Consider the following 21,333-nt stretch of genomic DNA (forward strand, 5'->3'; position numbering starts at 1 on the left):
ATGAAACTTTTTCACGATTAAATCTTCGGGAATACCCGTGGACTATTCCTTTAAAGAAATGCCCGCATATATTAGCCTATTACCATATCTTTAGCCTTAACTTATCTTACCTTAGAATCCACTAGGAGATTTGCGTGAGCGAACGCTGGTACCCAATAGCCCGAGGAGGCTCTTCCCGTCGTGGAAATTATTCACTAGTTTTAAAGGCATGCTAGATACTAAGGGGTCGTTCGTATTTTCTCGCATAAGATTATAATCTATCACAATACAACTGAATTTCTTATCTTTCTAAATCTTTTTAATTAAGTCTATAGATGCTACACTAACCTCGAATAGCCTAAAAGCTGAATAACCCACTTCGTCGTTTCCCGAATGGGTAGATCATCAGAGCCGCAATGAACAGTCCCACGGTGATGCCAATTGATACCTCCACCATGCCAAATCCCAGATCCGACCTGTAGAGCTCATCAGACTCTACGGGATAGGTCGTGCTACTAGTGTGGTTTATAGCACTTGATGCATTACCACGGGTCTCGTCAGCAGTTTTGATACCACTGATGAGAGACCCCGATGCCGCCAGGCCCGACGGCACTAAAACGAAGATTCCCGGCAATATAGAAGTTGCCGCATGACCATGCCACAGGCGGCTATAAAGGTTGCCTATCATGCCTATAGTGAATGCACCGACAGTGTTGGCAACTTGGGAGCTGGTACCGATGCGTCGTGTCACAAAATAGGTGACAACATAGCCGGTTTCTGCAATGGACAGCATGACTGGTGCCTGTTTCCACCGGCCCTGGTTGATTACTAACAAGCATAACACGAATGCTGCCACAAATGGAAATCGTTGAACATATTCGTTACCCCAAGCTTCGGTGCTTGGACATGTGATGGCAGACGTGGCATTGGGGTCGATCAGTCCATAAATCGTAGTACCGACCGTGATTCCGTAGCCAAGAAAAAGCGAATATATGATAGCATATACCATTCGGATTGATCCAGACACAAGTTGATGCGATTGAAGCTCCAGGCTACTACTGAGTACAGTATATCCCGGCAGAATGAGCGCAACGGACGATTGGGCAACTGCAGAAAAGCAGAACAGATGCTCGCGGTTTCCACTTGGTGTGGTCCATTTGATGCTTCCTAATCCCCGTGCGATGAATGAAGTCAGAATCGAAGCGGTCACCTCGAAGACATTGGAATATAGCACAGAACGTGGAGCGATGACATGTTGTAGAATGCCAAGGAGGGCGCCATTGAAGAAAATTATTGGCATGTCGATCGGACGGGCATTGAATGCGAACGGGCCAACCATTGCTGAAGCTATCCCGTAGAGGACCACAATGATCCATTTGTTGTACCGAGGCTTCTTGTTCATGATCTCTTCAAGCTCGCTGGTGGCCTCTTCAACCCCCATAACATCGTGAACCACATTCTTGTACACATCATGGGTATCGGCTAGAAGCCCGAGATCAATGCCTTGAGCCACCCGCACCAGCTTCACCTCCGTCGTGCGTGTGGTGGGATCGTCGAAGGACATAATCATACATCCCGGCACGTAGAGAAATTGGCTATCCACCTCCAGAACCAATGCAGTCTTCTGCATGTGCTCTTCTAACCGATGCATTGGAGCCCCGAACATCATGAAAGCCTTGCAGAGCTGGATGATGCATTTTTGGCGCGAGATTATATCGGCAATATGAACAGTCACGCGAATTTCGTCTTCTAATCGCATGTGGTGGCCTAGTCTGTGTGCCCGTCTGGGGGTAGCACTAAGCATCTCTTTGGAAGCTATGGGGCTGTTCTCACCCGAAGGGGCAGCACTGTCGATTCTGGTATCCATTGGCATATTCTGTGGCTTCTCATACCATTTTGGCATTCTTTTCCTACCTGACCTGCTTCCACCAAAGGGGGTACTGGGTGTCGCAGCCGTTGAGAAGACATTGCTGTGCGGTCGTGTATCTCGCGTCGGTGGATCCAAGCCCCCATAGAGTTTCAGCAATTGAGCCAGAACACCTCCCTCACTTTCACGGCGTTGTATTACAGGCTCCGCGATTGGACTTTCCGGTGGGCAAGTGGTGGTATGTTGGTCAGATTGCTCGTATACTAATCCCCGAACTAGCTGATGTGCCTGCACGCTGGCAGAGATGTCGCCGTTCCCAGGCTCACTCGCATCCAATGAATGACTTTGTGCGGCGGACCTCTCGCCATTATAAATAGGAGATAGCTGATACAAGCGGGTAACCAAAAGCTTAACTTTCTCTAACATCGAGTGTCCACGCTTTTTCTGTGAGTGAGGTTGTGAGCAATTCGGTTGAACAACGTGTTCTGTCTCAGGAGATGACTTCTCCCACTGGCCCAAAGTATTCTCACTCTGCGAACTTTCGTTATAGAAGGGCGTATGGCCAGTGGACGCAGCCTCGGGAATTTCCGGTGGTCGATAATCGCATGCTGATTGACCATCCTGCGGAGCTGTAATTGCGTTGGCAATGTTTTCTGTCGAATCGCATCCGAAATGGACCCTATGCGCCTGGGATCGCGATTGTTCATGCAGACCAGTGCCATTCTTGGCAACATCCGACTGTTCGTCACGTTCGTTGGCAAGCCCCGAGTCTGGAATTTCGACGCTGTGGTAGCTGACTCGTGAGCTCTGACTCTCCGAGCTTCCAGGTGTCGTTGGAGACATGCCTAGATTTTGAGCCGAAGGGGCGAGATCTCCGATACCAAAAATTGACCGAGTGAGATACACATTAGGTCAGTTGTGTTGATTGAATGATAGAACGGGGAGTGGAATGTACACCCTCATCGCTAAATTGAACGCTCAAGTTCCAGACCATGTTGACCATGGGTATTTTCAGAACCACTAGGAAGCGTAAACTATAAATGGAAGATAATATCTGAGACTTCCGCTGTACCAAGATATGAAGCCTCCTTGAAGCTGAATAGAGTTTGAAAGAGTGGTAATGCGCTTGATCAAATCGTAGGGGTCGGGTTAGGAACTCACAACAAGAGCTGACAATGCCCCTACCAATAATCATTGAGAGCCTGCATTTCGTTTCGATCTCGGTGAAGCACTCTTAAATCTATTTACGGCAATCTGCTTTCAATATTTGACCTCGCACAGCTGGAATGAGCCCATGACCATGACAGTGTTGACGTCATAGATAGGATCATTCTAAGAACGTGGTTCAAAGGACACTCCAGTCCCGACCCGACCGCTGAGTTCCCGATAAGCCACATCTTCTTCATTTATATTGGAACTTCTAGCCATGTAACTTGATTCGCCAGGAACAGAGAGAAATCGCCTCACATGGACGCTGCAGTAGTTGCGGACCCTTTTCAACAAGTATGAGGATGGCAATTGAGTGAAACAATTACATTTACAGTTTACTTTAGGAAATACTTATGCTTCATGCTCTTCCTTTTTGTCTTATTCCTGCTCGCGGTATTTGATGAAATGAGGTGCTACCCGATAAGAAGTTTATATTGTTCCCATTGCCTAGTCTGCGTATGCATTACCATTGTCAGATTTACCACCCCTTTGTTTCAATGAAAAACGCGCTTAACAGGATGACTTAGTACTGATTCCCTCGACATCTCGTCTAACAGACCTTTTTGTAGAGTCTGCCATGGTGAGGATAATCAGAGAATTTCGGTGACGATTACCTAGAAGTTACTACAGCTAGACTTCTTTCACATTGTGGCTTCTGTCAGGATAAGAGTAGGTAGATCTAGGGGTCCCCAAAAAGGAAGCAAGAGGCTTTATTCCATGATAACGTAGCTAATTGTAGGGAAGACCGGCCTTGACAGGCTACAAGTGGAACAAAATCGATATTGGAGGGAAACATCGTCGTGCTGCACCTGTAATTGAGCGACGGTTAGCGAAATGCAAAGATGATGCTATCAGGCACAACATCTTTGAGATAAATGTTGGAACCTAAACAGACATAGGTATTCTCTAAGCACTTACAGCTTCGAATCTTGTTCTCAGCGGTTCCAGCTGTTGTTGAAAGTCGAGATACCTCGGCCCTCATTGTCGTTCTGAAGCTGGAAGATGAGCTTGTTCATGAACTGTGGGGCCTCGGCGTTTGGTGCGGTACTTCTTCCGAGGTTCAACTTGGTCCGATCGAACACGTAGAAATCCTCAGAGACGCGCCAAATGACATTATCGGCGACTCGTGCCTTGACAGCCTCGAACCATTGGTTCAGGACATCGTAAGAAGGTGCAATAATCATGTAGCGCCCATGACCAATCATCATTGCTCTGTTTGTATAATTAGCAGCGGCTCCTGAGAAATATACCAGGCCTTCAAAGGAAGTCTGAAATTCTTTGCGTAGGCGTAGTACACCATGATTGCGTTTGATTTCTTTGGAGGATGTTTCGAGGAGGGAGGCAGTAGCTGGATTGGCAAGTGAGGATAAGTTGCTCCAGAGGGGAGGATGACGGTGCCTTTTATAACCCATTTTCGACAGACAATCGGATCAAAATCGGAGAGAGAAAAGGATAGTGGAGACATTTTAGGCATTAATGCAGAAGCATGTGGTTATGATAGTCAAGGTGAGCTGAGGATGGATATGGGTCATTGATACGCAAGCCCAGTGCCTTTTATATCAATTCCTGCCACTACGAATAAAGTTGTTTTGCGTTCCAAACTTACGGGGATTTATGTTCCGTACTTTGTTCTTCTCATTTTTGATTGGCTCGTTTGTATACAACTAACGACAGGGTGGAACATAATATCCCATCCTTCTGGACCTACGACGCGTGAAAGGGACACCCCTATATTTAGTGGCCACAGGTAGTAACTTAGAGCTCCGTATACAAATCAAGCTGCAGAGTTCTCAATTATTCATCTGTATTCCAGTACTCATGGACAACCCCAGGTTGGAGCCAACATGATTATTTTGGTCACAGTCACACGCCGCCACTTCCCCACTCATCTGTCTACTGCATCGGCTAAAGTTATGCTCCATCAGACTACTTCTGCAGCTGACCACTTCGGATTCTTTGACGATGATCTGCAGTACACGCCTTTCCGATCCTACTGCATGGTCCATATATAAATTCACTGCCTATTCTAATCCATCGGGTAAAGCTTTCCCGATCGAACTGCTCATCTACAAAGTACGTAAATTCTGCCGATCTCTTAGTTATAGCTTTTCCACTTCTTAGTCCACTATCCGACGATGTCTCGATCTTGTAATATGATCGTTGTGCTTTCATTCACTATACCTTTTATATACCATGGCCCATGATGAATTGCGCATCTATTTTACATATCCGATCTACACACTTTGTAAGAAGTTGTCACTGGGAAGCAGCCTATGATTAATTCATTCACCTCTCCTGTAAAGAGAATTTGACCTGCGTGGGATTGCCGATGTTGTTGATCCACATTGTACACCTGTAACGCACTAAATACGTGTATCACCTAAGAGGTCCTTCAGCTCCGCCACCGGGTACCGAACGATCGGCACGTCTTCTCCACTTTACTGCCTGCACATCTGTATTGATATTTACAGTATGTGTATATGGAGTATAGGTTTTATATTTATGACTTAGCCGCTGAATGATAATAAAGAACCTTGGGAGTTTCCACTTCACTTCCGACATCCATGGATATTGTTGACATGGTGAATGACGGAAAAATACATGTACATGACTATAGAAAATTATACTCTTGAATGTCAATAACGTGCGGAGTTTGTCTAATACAATATAGACTAGGCTTTTTGGGGATGACTAGGAATTGAAGCTAGTCGATTTTTTTGTGCATAAAGTACGAAGTGAATGGGGAATACGGCATCAAGTACTAGATCTCGATGGCGGGGTGATGGCGCGATCTTAAGATCATGCACGATGAAGTCATAGCTGAAGCCTGCAGAGAATGATATCCACAGGGAGGGGTATACTCCATAATCCATGAAAGCGGTATGATCAGAATTGGCGTTGAAGAGGGTGCTCGCATATGGCAAACCTTTTGTGCTCTTCTGGCTGAGTCGCATAGAAGAGAATATAACATGATACCATGTAACGCTAGACAATCAGTATAGCCCCTGACTCTTATATAGTTTAATTATTGTGGCGATAGGTATAAGTGCATAGATACTAGCTCTTCTTACCGCATACTAACCAGCCCCACAGTCCCTAGAACAGCCTAACCTTGTTTCCCGCTAGTATTTATGTTTGGGGATCGCAGCTAACTGTATTGGAAGTTCATGTTGTTATTTATGATTTATGTAACAAGATTGAATGATACATAGGCCAGGCGTAGATCGAATGGCGTCTCCCAGGTGAGAAGGGTGAGTGCGAGAATTTGGATATGATGAGAAGGTAGGTGGGAATAACCTTCGGCCGCGCGACTTCCACTTGCCCCTCGATTATCTCCCTGAGTATACTCACCTACCCTAAAAATTGATCGCAGCTCTAGGGAAATAAGAGCATGTGGAAACTTGACTGTGCAGAGATCAGGGGATACTACCCATAAAAGGAGCAAGATACAGGCTAATCCATTCAATGTGGTACAAAAGCCCACTGGGATATACCTGCGTCCCTATGCGAAGAATGTCGCCGGACTAGGGAGCTTCCGGACTAAACAAAAATCTCAAAATTCTAATATGAAAATACAGCATCTCACGAACGTTTGGTCTATCTGGTGAATTTCCGTCATTAGACCTCCACGAGTACAGCGAATGCGAAGGATGTGACGGGTCGAAATTGATTCGTTGTATGATTTTCAAGCTCCAGTATAGAGGCGAGGTGGCATTATTCTCCAAATGAGAACCAACCAGCCTGTTCTATCCTCAAGTAGATACTCAAGATCATTATTCATTTTGCTAATTACTCTTGCCCATGCTGAGGGGTCATATGTAAAATTTGTGATATAGAACACTTCATAGCATTGCAGAGACGGTTGGCTCAAGACGTGGGCGAGGCAACGTTAATTTCGGCAAAAGGTTTAGTCATTTCCTTGCAATGTCTTTGATCGATGACTTAAATGAGTTTATACCATTGTGCTAGAACAATCTACATGGTCTATGCAAAAAGCATCTGCGCTAATATGAAAGAGGCAATATTTGTTGAGTTCAAAATGTTACATCCCGAAGTTCTACCGGGCATAGACCTCCACCCGCAACCAGGGACCCCCTCCGACGCCAAGCATCTCCGCACTGGAGATGCAAGTGACAGCATGACCTCTTCCAAGTTTGAAATCCCCACATAAATTCAAAATCTTACAACGTCCTTCAACATCCGGGTCTCACACCGAGTGGCTTCCAGCGAAATCTGATATTCATCATGGCTTCTACCTGTGTCGTGCAAGAACAGACACGGGAAGCGGATCACATTAGCCTTGAGGCGCTGCCACGAAGTGGGCAGCTTACAACGGATTCCTCGAATGATCCGCCGGGCGCTTTTCCAGCGTTGGAGAAATGGAACTCTCCACGGATCAATATCTATAGATCTTTTTCGACATTTTGGAGTTTTCTAGTGATGGGTGCTAATGATGCTGCGTACGGTGTAAGTTTCAAGAAATGAACTCATCGGTTAAAAGACGACTTTTCAACCTAACGAAGCCAGGCATTGATTCCATATGTGAGATTCAACCCTCAAGCTCTCAGCTTGGACTTTTTTTGATCATTCGCAGCTCGAGTCATATTATAAACTAAGCTACACAGTGGTGTCGCTTGTTTTCTTGTCGCCGCTAGTCGGCTATACCCTTGCTGCTTTTCTCAATCAGCGCATCCATCTTTCCTTCGGTCGCCGTGGCCCAGCTCTTATTGGACCGGGGTGCCACCTCCTGGCCTATATCATCAACTGTGTGCATCCCCCATACCCTGTTTTGGTGATCTCTTTCATATTTGCTGGGTTTGGAAACGGCATTCAAGATGCGGCATGGAATGCATGGATTGGAAATATGGCCAATGCGAACGAACTCCTAGGAATTCTACATGGAATTTATGGCGTTGGTGCTGTTCTGAGTCCATTGGCAGCCACATCAATGATTACCGAGGCCAACTTGTCGTGGTTTTACTTCTATTATATCATGGTAAGTTCAACTTTTCCTCGCCTGCTGAGATCCATGTATTGATGGCTATCAGGTGGCTTGTGCAGTCATCGAAATTGTGGCATGCGGCATGTGCTTCTGGAAATCCACTGGGGCAGAATTCCGCGCTTCTAATGGACAGGCGCTTGGAGATAATAACAAGGGTGGTTTAAAAAGTGCACTTTTCCGAAAGCCTTCTGCGCGAGTCACTTGGCTATGTTCTTTGTTTTTGCTCGGTTATGTCGGCGTGGAAGTTGCATTGGGTGGCTGGATTGTCACCTTTATGATCCGCGTCCGACATGGCAGTGCTTTTGCTAGTGGTATGACGGCGACTGGATTCTGGCTAGGAATCACCGTCGGTCGGATTGTCCTGGGATTTGTAACACCGCGACTAGGCGAGAAGTTGGCGATCGCGGTAAGATCCACTACTTGTTATTGACTGATTCATATCTAACAGGAGTTTAGGGTTATATTATTTGCTCGATCGCCTTTGGTCTAGTTTTGTGGCTTGTGCCTCAGTTTTATGCATCGGCTGTGGCGGTTTCAATGCAGGGTTTCTTCCTTGGTCCACTGTTCCCAGGTGCAATTATCATGATGACCAAGCTTCTTCCTCAGCATTTGCACGTCAGTTCGATCGGTTTTGCAGCAGCTTTTGGAGGATCTGGAGCTGCTATTCTCCCTTTTGCGGTGGGTGCACTGGCCCAAGCCAAGGGTGTGAGTGTCCTCCAGCCGTTCATTATCGCGCTGTCAGGAGCAATTTTTCTGGCTTGGCTGGGACTACCGCGGGTTTCGAAGCAGAGCGTGCAATAATTCACGGGTTCGAGAAAGTAGCAAGCTCGTGTCTTTTCACAAGGAAAGGAACGTATGGCATGTGAGCATGTGAAAATCGGGATCGATCTCTTATCTGATCCGATCGGCGAGCCGCTCTACCCCGATGACAGGGGTTGTTCATGTCCAAGATGGAATGTCATGTTCCACATCTCTCATGGTCAAGAAAAGGAAAAGGGTAAAATGTTCCAGATTGCAACTTCTTTTTCAGATTATTTTGTTTTTGTTTTTTAATGTGGCGTTCCGCGACACCGGAGCGGGCCCGGTCGGAATGAAGTGTGGCCTGCCTGTATAGCAAACCAACTGGACAAAGCAAGAACTACATATATGGATGCGGTAATAGCAACGGCTATTTCGACTTTGGGTACCGAGGTAATCGTATACTGTGGCGTCCCTCCCAGAGGGGTTTTACTATAGCGCGACACCGGCCATCGCCGTAGCTGATCGGGTGACGATCCCCTCTACACTGACAACCGACTTCGGTGACGCCAAGGTAAGCTGACCCCGGGATGGACCCAGCCGACACCCACTCGGCTTCCCCCGCAAAACACTTAAACAGGGCGGCGATGACAGTAAATAGGCATTGATGGTTTTGACAGACAATTTGGGGTAGTAATTTTCGATATAAAATTCAGTAAAGTCATAGGACACAACTCAGTACATCTAGAGTCGGCATGTCGGTGATCGTCGGCGAGGCCACTGATTGGTCAATCTTAAGCCGAGGCACTTACTAGATTGGGCCCCCTTGGTCCCTCGGCCTGCGTCGCTCTTTCAGTCCGCAATTCCCGGGGCCCCGTAGTTATAACCTCTTCCCCCAGGTTTTTCCTTCTCTATCCAACTCCCTGTTCCTCAATTCCTCCTCAATTTCCTCACTATGCCGTCCCCACCTCCTGACTGGGTCAAGGCTCTGAAGCCGTCGGGCCCGCAGGGTTCCGAGCTACTCGCCCAAGAGCGGGCCCAATCCAACGTCAACGTCGAGAAGCTGTCCGAGTTGCTCCACACTAAGGAAGCCCTGCAAAGGCAAAAAAAGATTTTGGCTCTTGTTGAGCCGGAGAAGGTCTTCGACAAGTCCCAGAACCACACTCTTGGTCGCGTTGAGCGTCTGCAGCGGTCTTTGGCCAAGGCCAAACGCCTGCAACAGCTAGCCGAGCAGGAGAAATGGACCATGGAGGAGCTTCATACCGCCAATGATCTCATTGGCGAGCCCACACCATATGGCCTCCACGCGACCATGTTCCTGGTATGTACTAAGCCATAAGCCCCCCATCAACACAGAAGTTGGCTAACCCGCGAATCTTTTAGGTGACCCTCCGCGAACAAGGAACCCCCGAGCAACACAAGCTTTTCCTCGAACGTGCCGAGAAATATGAGATCATCGGTTGCTATGCTCAGACAGAGCTGGGCCATGGATCTAATGTCCGTGGTCTTGAGACTACCGCCACCTGGAACCCCGACGATAAGACCTTCACCATCACCTCTCCAACCCTCACTGCTTCCAAGTGGTGGATTGGCTCTTTGGGCCGCACTGCCAATCATGCCGTAGTGATGGCGCAACTCTTCATCGGCGGAAAGAACTTTGGTCCTCACCCGTTCGTGGTACAAGTGCGTGACCTCGAGACTCACCAGCCGTTGGAGAACGTGTATGTTGGCGACATTGGTCCCAAGTTCGGCTACAACACTATGGACAATGGCTTCCTGCTGTTCAACAATGTCAAGGTCCCCCACGTCAACATGCTGGCCCGCTTCTCTAGCATTGACAAGGAAACCAACAAATATACTCGTCCTGCGATGCCAAGCTTGGTGTACGGCACCCTGACCTGGGTTCGCTCCAACATTGTTCTTCAGGCTGGTGGTGTCTTGGCCCGTGGTGTTACTATTGCCACACGGTACGCAGCTGTTCGCAGACAATTCCAGGACCGCGATGCGGAGCCCCACGCTGGTGAAAACCAAGTCCTCAACTATAAGATGGTGCAGGTCCGTTTGTTGCCACTATTGGCATCTATGTATGCTCTGCACTTCACTGGTCGCGGTATGATGCGTCTGTACCAGGAGAACCAGAAGCGCATGAAGGCGGCCGCTTCCCCAGGCCAGGACTCTCGTGGAGCTGGCCCTGAGGAGCTTCGGGCTGGTGCCGACCTGCTGGCAGATCTGCACGCCACTTCTTGCGGTCTGAAGGCTCTTGCCAGTACCACCGCCGGTGAAGGTCTTGAAGTGTGCCGTCGCGCCTGCGGTGGTCACGGCTACAGCAGCTACAGCGGTATTGGACCGTGGTACGCTGACTACCTTCCCACTCTCACCTGGGAGGGTGACAACTACATGCTGACCCAACAGGTCGCTCGTTACGTAAGTTAAATTTTATTTTTTTTGAAAAATATTCGTCAGATCATCCAGGCTAACGTTTATATAGCTGCTTAAATCTGCTCGTGCCGTCCTGTCTGGCAAGGCTGCCGATAATGATACTGCCCGCATTCTGCGCAACTACCTTAACCGACGGGAGAAGGGTGCCTCCTTCGACGTGCTCGAGGAAGACGCCGATATCGTGGCTGCTTTCGCTTGGCGCACAGCCCACTTGACCTTCGAGGCTCTGAAGCACCGTGATGCCGAGAAGCGTTCATGGAACAGCCTGTTGGTTGACTTCTGGCGCCTTTCGACCGCTCACTCTCAGTACCTCGTGGTGAAGAACTTCCACGATGCTGTTACCTCCCCCGAGTTGTCCTCCGCCTTGGACCAGGACACCAAGTCTCTGATGCACTCTCTCTTCCGTCTGTTCGCTCTCCACACCCTTGAGCGTGAGGCCGCGGAGTTCTTCTCCTCGGGCGCTGTTACCGTGCGACAGATTACCCTGACCCGCACAACAGCCGTGATGAAGCTACTGGACGAGGTCCGCCCACACGCGATTCGCTTGGTTGATGCTTGGGCCATTCCGGACTGGCAGCTGGATAGCAGTCTCGGTCGCTCTGACGGCAAGGTCTATGAAGATCTATTCCGCCGGGCCAGTCAAGAGAACCCGGTCAACGATCTGGTGTTTGACCCTTACCCGTGGAACACGAACGTTCTCAAGAACGAGCCCGCTAAGAGCAAGCTGTAAATTCTTCATTTCTATTCCCTGGTGTCTTGTTTTAGTATCTATTGCGTTTTGTTTAATGGCTCGGATAGACTAGAGATAAGTAGATCTCATAGAACCGATTTATGATACAGTCAAATATGATTCCACAATCCATCCGCAACCTAGATCGACAGAGAAATTATGGACTTAGGCTGGTGATTACAGCACCTCTTTTGCTATTTTTGACATTCACCCGCTGAGCCCGACGTCGCATTTTCAAACAGAATACTCTCCCAGACCCCTGGCCATCGAAGTACCACACTTCACAAGTACGCGACCGACTTTGCGGGGACTATCTTCGAATCAATTATAATTATATCTTTATCTTACGGTCAACTGCTCAGCCTTTCTCTACGACCTGTGGCGTCGACGACAGCTCCGATGGTCCCCACGCTGAATCTAGCTCTGTAGGCTGACCCATGCCTGCTGTATGATATCCGGTGGTTTGCTGTCCCCAAGCTGGTTGGAAGGTGTTTGAATATGTGTTTTGATCCGCCTTATCTGTTCGTGGGGCAGTATGACGGTGGATCCATGCAGTGATCTTCGAGCGGTTCCAAACCAGAGTGATGGTGACAATGAAAGCGACGACTGCGACTACGATGCCGGCAATTGCACCACCAGACAGGCTGCTCCCAGTGGTCTTATCTGTCGTGGCCGAATTGATTGAGGTGGCTGTCGTGGTGGCTGAGGATGAAGTAGTCGTCGCAGTTGTGGTCGCTTCAGTTGTAGATGAACTACTGCTCGTAGAAGTCATCTGAAAGAAAGCTCACCATATTAGGCGTCAACGATAGCCATATCAGGTATCCGAGAACTTACTGGAACATATTCGAGACCAAACCCGTTGACCGCATCGAAATCAGGCGTGAAAACAACCGTGGCAGTCCCCGTTTCACCGGTGGTGACGAAAACCGAGGTCGTGGTGACCTCTGCCGTATATGAACTCGCAAACCTCTCTTCGCAGCTTAGGGTGAGCGAACTGTACACCTTTGCGCTTGATGCACAGGTCATGGCGCGCGCACTAGTCACAACTGTCAGCCATATCAGAAAGCCGCATGGAATTGTGGAGACTAACGTGGGGCAGCACACGGTTGTCGCATCGTCGAGACCGTGAGCACAGGCCGAAGTATAACCAGTCGGACAGGATGCGGCATAATAAGGTACTGTCGGGGTATAGCCAGAGGGCGCGCACTCAGAGGTTGCCGTCAGAGGTCCCAAGAGAAAGAAAACAGCGCTAGTCGTAAGGTAGATCTCCCAAAGATCAGTTGATGCTGGGCAGCTTGTTGGAGACCATGTTGAGGCCAGTGTTTGTGTGGCCATTGTATCGCTGGCGTGCTTAAGTGAAGAAAACAAAAAGCAACGCGAGCCCCAAGAGGGCGAGAAGGATTCAGCGGGATGCTCGAGCCTCTTCTGCGCGCCGATGATCTACCGTTGTTGTGTTAGCCATTCCCTAAGATTATTAGTGCTGAAACTCCTTCCCAACATGGAAATCACGGGCTCCACTTGGTCTGTTTGGACCCAACCTCGCCCGCCTATCGTTATTCCCGGCCTTGTTGCTTCTGAGTTGTATCGATACTAGACTGGTATATACAGATTCAGCTCAGTCAGAGGATTTCTATATCCAATTCATGGCATTTCTATCTCTGTTCTGTGTCAACACCTCATCGTGGGCAGCAAGGTATCATTATATGTGCTGGCCCCCACCTGTCTCCGCTTCTACTGACCCACCAAGTTCGCTCAGAAGAATATCGTTGCAGTGATTTCACGATTGAATAAGATATGGTTCGACAGAGATCATGTTCCCTGAGCCTGGACATTTCAATCTGATAGGCTCGCAGTTGTCTATGCTGTTGGTCATTGGCCCGCTTGGAAGTAGAAGCCCGCCGTGGCTCCACCTCTCGAGAGCCGCAATCAATCTGAGCAAGATTGGATGCTTTGGTGGTGACTTCTGGATTTAAGAGCGTTGGATATAAGAATACACGAGATATTTCAGATCAAGCAAATGCCTATGTTTCAATGGCTATGTATTCTTGAAACGTAGTCGCGGTTCTTTGAGCAGAGTGTCCGGGTAAAAGGCTTGGATATACCCTAAATCCAGACTATGCATCACCGGCGGCACTTGAATCGCCTTTGTGCAGTATTTGCCATAGGTCAGCTAGCAGCCTCCATCTCCTTGCTGGAGTATAGTATTCTATAATGACCAGTCCCCAAATCCTTGAAATATTGGATTACAATGGCCATAAGCCGAATAATTGCAGTTAAAAACGTAACATGGATATAATTCAAGGCAAACAGCGTAGGTTCCATCAATGACCATGACACTCTATGTACTCTTCAGGCAGCGCACGCCTCGTCTCTGTTCATTGCCCAAATTTCTGAATCTCATCTTCTCTCTCCTCCCTCTACCCATCTTTCACGCGCATGCTCTCTCTGCGCCTTTCAACTTGTCATCTTGATAGTCTCCGTTGTCTCTTCCCACCCAAACTCTCCCTCAATGTCCCCAATGACTGAGTGAGACAGCTCTGCCTGTTTTGTTGAGCGTAAGAATTGACAGGAGATCAATAGTGAAGCACCAGGACCCGGTCAAAGGCCCAAGCACAATGCGACCTCACACCCCATCCCTCCAGTACCAATGGGGACTGATGTGCGAGAGCCCGGCCTATGGGCAGAACATATTCTGAACATGCCATGGCCAGTCAGGATTGAGGGCAAGCAGGCGAAGACAGATCTGATGTGTGCGTTGCACCTCCTGCCACCAAAGCAAGAGTTGGCCCTGCGGCCTGGCCGCCAAACCATGTGGACTGATGAAAATCTTTCACGAGAAATCAGTCTGGAGATTGCCCGTGTTGAAGCCGCCACTATCCAAGTGGTTGGAACTGTTCAGCAAACTGAGTGCACGCACTGTCAACAAAAAGATGGCCCATTCGCGCTCTGCGTGAAGGCTCCAGGATCCTCCGTGTGCGGCAATTGCCGCTGGAAGGGGAACATGAATGGTTGCTCATTCTACGACGTGTCTGTTCTTGGGCCGCCGCAGCCTATTTTGCCTCCTCTTTCTGGTCGTCGCTCTCGGCCAGCTCCTTCAACCGCGTCCCAAGCAGATCCTGACAAACAGAAGAAGAAGAAAGAGGAAATCGATTCTGTTCGTCAGGAGAAGGAGGCAATCCGTCACGAGCGATCAGTTCTGAAGGCCAAAATGAAGAATCTTCGACAGATCATACGAGATTCGCGCATTGAGTCTGAGCAAGTTGCCGATTACAACCCCCAGAATCACCAGCCTCTCTCACCTGAGCACAGTGTGCATCTTTTGAGTGAATACAATCTATTCTTGGGTGATGAATTTGTGCGGTCGCGGCGCGCATTGATCGACGAGGTCATGACAACGTTTGAGGCTATTATGACTAGGATATCGCTTTGCTGGACCGTCTGAGGCGTCTGTTCAAGTCTACCTAGTCTTGCGGATTGAGTGAGGCTTCTAGGGGGTGACCACTGCTTATTTTCACTTCACAAGTCATTGAGTTCTGAGCTGGTGTTGGTTGCAATGATGAAGCCTGGTTTCGAGGAAATTGATCGCATGGGTCATGATTAGATGGACGGATATTTAGCTAAGCCAGGTTTCGTGAATTGTTTTTTAAGTAGTTCCTGGGCAAAAAAATACCAATACAAATTTACTTTATCCGAAATGCACATGAACGATATTAGAAGCAGTTCAACGTCTTCGAGACTGATGTCTTAATGGACCCGGTTTAAGGCCAGAATGTGACGAAACAGCGTCGCCGAATCCTGACCAACGAGGGGTCCACCGAAACAGTAATAGCCCGGCGGTGCAGCCCGTCCACATTTAACCGAGGACCATGAATATCATGTTTTTCTTTACAGGATGTTTCACACTTCAGGATAAAGTCTAGAATTGTTGGGCTTAAATAGCGCGTCCGTCAACCAGTCGGAGAGTCTCGGCATCAAGCCATGTGCGCCATTCCCTTCAGTGGCGCCACGCCATCGGGAGAGAATGCGGCCCGAAATGTGGTCAAACTACTGCGACCACCGGGAATCATGGATTCTGCCATGTAACCCTGCCAATACTCTTGGAATAATCAATCCAATTGCGAGCAATCTCACGTAAACCTGATTCAACCGAGCTTATGATAAGCTTTACGTCCAAATCTCCTGTGGTCCGAGTCTAGTATCACTCTTACTAGTTCAGAATCAATCCAACGTTAGGCCAAAGGTCGATTCAAGTACACAAAGTACACTTAGGTTATATTACAGCTATTCTACAACATAGCTTGTCTGATCGGTGTCATGACGTCGGCATGCCGATCCTACAACCAAGCCGACCACCGTTCTACTACGTAACTACAGAACCGCAAACGCAAGGAACAAAACGCCCTGCAAATACTACGTTCAAAAGGGCTAAGATCATCCCCAGGCCTGGTTAAAAACCGGCTAAAAGCAACGTGAATCGGTTAAAAACCCCGCCGCCGACCCGAATCCCCCTCAACACAAAATATCCCGACTGGCTCGCACCGCAATCTCCCCACCCAATGACGCAGCGCCCTTCCCCGACTTTCCTCCCCCGGGATCCACCTCCACATTAACCCCGGTTGATCGCTCCCGTTTTGGGGATGTCCCGGTCCAACACTGTGTCATTACGCTACTGCAGTTTTGTTAGTAGCGCCGGGTCTGAAGCCACCCCGTGAGCCACCCGAAGAATGGCGCATGGACCCTGGTCCTGTGAAAGTTATAAAGCTGGATTTTCACTCATGATTTGGACTCAATTTTCCGCATACATAGCGGCACGTCAACATGTATCGTGTTTCTAATATATATGGTAAGGGCATCTGTCAAGTCATTCGCATTCCAAGACGATACTGATGGGTCAATCCAGTGCTCGCCGCATTCGGCACCATCGGCGGAGGCCTCTTCGGCTTCGATGTGAGGTAGGTCAATTGCACGCGGAACCAAAGCATGAGACAAAACTAACGCGCCACAGCTCCATGAGCGCCTGGATAGGCGTAGATGCCTACAAAGAATACTTCGGATATCCTAACTCGGACCTCCAAGGTGGAATTACAGCTTCCATGTCCGCAGGTTCATTCGCCGGCTCCATATTAGCAGGTTGGTTATGTGATTACCTCGGTCGCCGCCGCTCTCTCATGGTCGCATCTTGGATCTGGATCGTCGGTGCAATGGTGCAATGCAGTGCGCAGAATGTCACGCATCTGGTCGCTGGACGTGTTGTCAGTGGCCTTGCTGTCGGTATTACTTCTTCTCAAACACCGGTTTACATGTCTGAGCTTGCACCTGCAAGAATCAGAGGTCGAATTGTCGGTGTGCAGCAATGGTCTATTGAGTGGGGCATGTTGATTATGTATCTCATTGCATACGGGTGTGCCGTTGGTATTGATGGACCATCTGCGTTCCGTATTTGCTGGGGTATTCAGGCTGTTCCGGGTCTGGTGCTCTTTATTGCGTTGCTGTTCTTCCCTGAGTCACCACGTTGGTTGGCTGGAAAGGAGCGCTGGGAGGAGACGCTGGATACCTTGGCTTTGTTGCATGGGAACGGCGACCGGACCGATCCCGCTGTGCAGGTCGAATTTGAAGAAGTCCAAGAAGCTGCCCGCATCGCGCACCAGGCAAAGGATGTTTCCTTCCTTGCATTGTTTGGGCCAAAGATCTGGAAGCGGACTCTATGCGGTGTGAGCGTGCAGGTTTGGCAGCAGTTGCTCGGTGGTAACGTGGCCATGTATTATGTTGTCTACATCTTCGAGATGGCTGGAATGGTGAGTGCAGATCAACTGATCCAAAAAGCGACTGCTAATCTATTTCGTATAGACTGGTAACTCCTCGCTCTACTCGGCCGTCATCCAATACGTCATTTTCGTTTTCACCACGGGTATCATGCTCCCTGTCATCGATCGCATCGGGCGAAGGCAACTACTACTCGTAGGATCAGTGTGCGCCATGGCCATCCACATCATCATTGCCTCAGTTATGGCCACAAAGGGACATGCCGTGTCTAGTGTCAATGGCAATGCCAACCTGACATGGGTAATCAAGGGCGACGCCGGCAAAGCCGTGATCGCGTTCTCATATATCTTCACGGCCGTCTACGGTTTCACCTGGGTATGTCAGTCTCAATGCCTTTCCACAAGCAAAACTAACATGACATAATATATAGGCACCAGCAGCCTGGATCTACGCGTCCGAAGTATTCCCCCTCAAATACCGTGCAAAGGGAGTCGGTCTGTCGGCATCTGGAAACTGGATCTTCAACTTCGCCCTGGCTTACTTCGTCTCACCGGCCTTCCACAACATCCAATGGCGGACATATGTTATCTTCGCCGTTTTCTGCTTCGTCATGACTTTCCATGTCTTCTTCCTCTACCCTGAGACTGCTGGACGGACTCTCGAGGAAATTGATATGGTGTTTGATACGGACGTGAAGCCGTGGCGAACAAATGTCATTTCTAATAAGTTTGATGAGGAGGTTGGAAAGAAGGTTGATGGGGCCAAGGAGGAGGTTGATCATAAAGAAGTTGTTTAGATAAGGTTAAGGTTATACCTTGATATTTGAGGACCTCGGGAGTTGAGTGGGGTTGAAATGCATTTATGAACACAGAAAGTTTCCGTTTCTTTTTACAACAGTTATAAGATTTATGAATTACGTGACCTAAATGTCCTTTTTCTTCCTGTCTTAGGGTACACATTTGCAACGACCAGAGCCAATTTAATCTCTATAAAGAAATCAGAAACTACTAAGGTATTTCATAGAAGCAAAACATGAACAAGTAATGTATATCTGGACATTAAAGCTCATAAACAGTGTATAGTAGCATTCCAGCTACACGACAAAAGAAAAGAATCCGGGTATCTAAGTAAGTGGACCATAACCACACTATTTCTCCTCACTGCTACCTCCATCACTATCCTTGATTTCAGTCATGTGCTCGTGGTGAGAACGCTCGGCAGTTTTAGCCGGGTTACTCAGCACACTGGCACGGCGAACGGCCTCATCTTCGACGTCGTCGAGAGTGCGGAGCAGTTCACCGTTTGGTCCGTACATGTGCGGCTCGTTACGTGCGAGGGAGACGATATCGAACATGTTGTTCGATTTGCGGAAGAGGCGGTCCATCTCTTCTAGAGAACGGTTGGTTGTCTCTGGGAACCAGAAATAGACGACTGGCACGATGCATGCGTTGCTGTGAAGGTTAGTATTGAAATCTTCAATTTGAAAGAAGGTACTTACATGACGGCGAAGATAACGTAGGTCTTGTATCCGATATTGGCGAATGCGACGGGTGTGATCATGACGACCATGAAGTTCCAGATCCAGTTTGAGGAGGTGGACAGGGCGTTGGCAGGGGCACGAATCTTCAATGGCACGATCTCAGCTGGGTATAGCCACGTCATGCCAAGCCAGCCAACGGCGAAGAAAGTGTTGAACACGAAGAGGAAGACGACTTGAGCAATACTGGCAGAGGTTTTCCTTTGGCCTTCGCTTGAGGCGGCAACGGCTTCGGCAACAGCCAGAGCGACCATAGAGAGAGACATGCCGACAGCACCGAAGATCATCAAGGTACGACGACCGAATTTCTCGACGGTGAATACTGCCACCCAAGACGCAGCGAAGTACTCAGTACCGTTGCAAGCTGAGATAAGACGGGAGACAGTGCCAGTTAGGCCGATTTGAGATTGCAGGATGGTGGGAATGTAGTAGGTGATCAGGTTAATACCCGAAATCTGCTGGAACATCTGGTTGACGTAGGCGAGCATCGTACGGTGGAAGTGACGATCTGGACCCATAGTGAACATATCGCGGAACGAACCCTTAGCCATCTCCAAGACAGTGGCTTTGATGGCCGTGAACTCGGTATCGAGAAAGATCTCATCGGTTTCATCGCCCATCAAACAAGCCAGAACCTCGCGGGCCTCTTCCTCGCGACCCTTCAGGATGAGCCAGCGAGGGGACTCGGGCAGGAACATGACAAAGGCCAGAATGATTGCTGCAAAGAAGATCTGGAATGCCAGGGGAAATCGCCAAGCTACCTCATTGGGGTCGGTAAACATGAGACCGAAGTCGACCCAGTAACTAATCGTGATACCGCAGGTAATCATCGCACCCTCAATCATGACCATCTGACCACGGCGATGCGACTTGCAACACTCGGACTGCCAGGTCGGGACGGTAGATGTGTTGATACCGTTTCCAAAGCCAGTGACCAGACGACCCACGATCAGCTGGGCGAGTTCGTAGGAAGTGCATTGCAGAATCGCACCAATAACCATAATAAAGGAACCGAGGAAAATGGCCTTCCGACGACCGAGCATGTTACCGACCCAGATGGTCGGGATTGATCCGGCAAAACATCCGAGATTGTAGGCGGCGACAGTGATACCTTGACGGGTGGAAGCAGAACTGGTTGCGCTAGCTCCAGTCGAGTCGATAGAGGGGAAGTATTTGACGAATGAGTCGAGTGTCAAAAGACCACCAGTCACACCTTGATCATAACCGAACAGCAAAAAGTCCATGCCCGCCAACAGACCGATGGCGATCTGAAGCTTGGTGCCATTGAGGCCCAAGAAGCGCTTCGTCTGCATAGTGTTGGAAACGTGGATCCAGTCCAATCAGTATAGGGCTGTAGTACTCTCAAGGTTATACACAACCGACCCAGTCGGCGAAACAGATGTCTAGAAAGATGCCCCGGGAGGACAAGAACAAAGCCACCAAAAATGATATATGAACACTAGCTGGAGAGAGATCAAAAAAGATCATCATGTCCGGGGGACCTGGCCGGATTTAAAAAGCCCAATGGGGGACCGTGAGTCCCCCTCAGTACACAGAGAGACCTGTGGTCGGAGCGAATGGCGCAGGCTCCACCGTCCCCAGACGGCGCCATGGTTGGACCCGGGGTCATCAGGGCGCAACGAGGACTGGGGGAAACGGCCCCCGAGTAATCTCTCAGACGGGATCGGGCCACGCGAGCCCGTAGATCCAATCAGAATCAAGTAATCCGGGGGGTATCGGCGTCCGGGTTCACCAGGTTGGGTTAGGAAGCTCGCACTAAAACTCCCCAGGCTGTTCAGCCTGCCGATCGGCTCTCGGCCTGTCAGATTTCAGTTTGGAGGAGTGGAGCCGCTTATTGCTTTGTGCAAATGGGAAAATTACTGGGGTCTGGAGAATTGGCCTCTGCGGAGTAGGATCTCAGGGCACGCGATGAAGTTTATTTAGGCAGCCCGTAATAGAAGGAAACAAAGGGATCAAAGGAATCCACGGAATCGAATCGGTTGAATTTAGGCGAACCGTGGAAGGAAAGGGAAAGCGGTATGGGGTACCTTGTACCTGGCCGGACGTAG

General features: G+C 49.0%; 8 protein-coding genes across 8 annotated transcripts; 4 read left to right on the plus strand and 4 right to left on the minus strand.

Moving 5' to 3' along the window:
- Positions 1 to 337: 337 nt before the first annotated feature.
- Positions 338 to 2,689, minus strand: N7484_005456 (threonine/serine exporter family protein; the record flags this gene model as incomplete). Its single annotated transcript, XM_057115875.1, has 1 exon — positions 338 to 2,689. One exon carries the CDS (start codon positions 2,687 to 2,689, stop codon positions 338 to 340), a length of 2,352 nt encoding a protein of 783 aa, XP_056971758.1.
- A 1,301-nt stretch (positions 2,690 to 3,990) lies between these two features.
- Positions 3,991 to 4,467, minus strand: N7484_005457 (uncharacterized protein; the record flags this gene model as incomplete). Its single annotated transcript, XM_057115876.1, has 1 exon — positions 3,991 to 4,467. The coding sequence occupies one exon, from the start codon at positions 4,465 to 4,467 to the stop codon at positions 3,991 to 3,993; it is 477 nt and encodes a 158-aa protein (XP_056971759.1).
- A 2,833-nt stretch (positions 4,468 to 7,300) lies between these two features.
- N7484_005458 (uncharacterized protein) lies at positions 7,301 to 8,858 on the plus strand (the record flags this gene model as incomplete). Its single annotated transcript, XM_057115877.1, has 5 exons — positions 7,301 to 7,522; positions 7,583 to 7,597; positions 7,650 to 8,051; positions 8,104 to 8,463; positions 8,514 to 8,858. 5 exons carry the CDS (start codon positions 7,301 to 7,303, stop codon positions 8,856 to 8,858), a joined length of 1,344 nt encoding a protein of 447 aa, XP_056971760.1.
- Positions 8,859 to 9,750: 892 nt separating this feature from the next.
- Positions 9,751 to 11,964, plus strand: N7484_005459 (uncharacterized protein; the record flags this gene model as incomplete). The annotated part of the gene is made up of 3 exons (XM_057115878.1): positions 9,751 to 10,116; positions 10,179 to 11,219; positions 11,284 to 11,964. 3 exons carry the CDS (start codon positions 9,751 to 9,753, stop codon positions 11,962 to 11,964), a joined length of 2,088 nt encoding a protein of 695 aa, XP_056971761.1.
- A 358-nt stretch (positions 11,965 to 12,322) lies between these two features.
- N7484_005460 (uncharacterized protein) lies at positions 12,323 to 13,299 on the minus strand (the record flags this gene model as incomplete). Its single annotated transcript, XM_057115879.1, has 3 exons — positions 12,323 to 12,736; positions 12,799 to 13,000; positions 13,055 to 13,299. 3 exons carry the CDS (start codon positions 13,297 to 13,299, stop codon positions 12,323 to 12,325), a joined length of 861 nt encoding a protein of 286 aa, XP_056971762.1.
- A 1,312-nt stretch (positions 13,300 to 14,611) lies between these two features.
- On the plus strand, positions 14,612 to 15,406 carry N7484_005461 (DUF3716 domain-containing protein; the record flags this gene model as incomplete). Its single annotated transcript, XM_057115880.1, has 1 exon — positions 14,612 to 15,406. The coding sequence occupies one exon, from the start codon at positions 14,612 to 14,614 to the stop codon at positions 15,404 to 15,406; it is 795 nt and encodes a 264-aa protein (XP_056971763.1).
- Positions 15,407 to 16,782: 1,376 nt separating this feature from the next.
- On the plus strand, positions 16,783 to 18,523 carry N7484_005462 (sugar porter family MFS transporter; the record flags this gene model as incomplete). The annotated part of the gene is made up of 5 exons (XM_057115881.1): positions 16,783 to 16,807; positions 16,865 to 16,916; positions 16,970 to 17,759; positions 17,812 to 18,102; positions 18,158 to 18,523. The coding sequence occupies 5 exons, from the start codon at positions 16,783 to 16,785 to the stop codon at positions 18,521 to 18,523; spliced, it is 1,524 nt and encodes a 507-aa protein (XP_056971764.1).
- Positions 18,524 to 18,874: 351 nt separating this feature from the next.
- On the minus strand, positions 18,875 to 20,577 carry N7484_005463 (uncharacterized protein; the record flags this gene model as incomplete). Its single annotated transcript, XM_057115882.1, has 2 exons — positions 18,875 to 19,178; positions 19,226 to 20,577. 2 exons carry the CDS (start codon positions 20,575 to 20,577, stop codon positions 18,875 to 18,877), a joined length of 1,656 nt encoding a protein of 551 aa, XP_056971765.1.
- Between the last annotated feature and the right edge of the window lie 756 nt (positions 20,578 to 21,333).

The sequence above is a fragment of the Penicillium longicatenatum genome (assembly GCF_028827895.1).
Source record: "Penicillium longicatenatum strain IBT 33135 chromosome Unknown contig_3_segment0_segment0, whole genome shotgun sequence".
Taxonomy (NCBI): Eukaryota; Fungi; Ascomycota; class Eurotiomycetes; order Eurotiales; family Aspergillaceae; genus Penicillium; species Penicillium longicatenatum.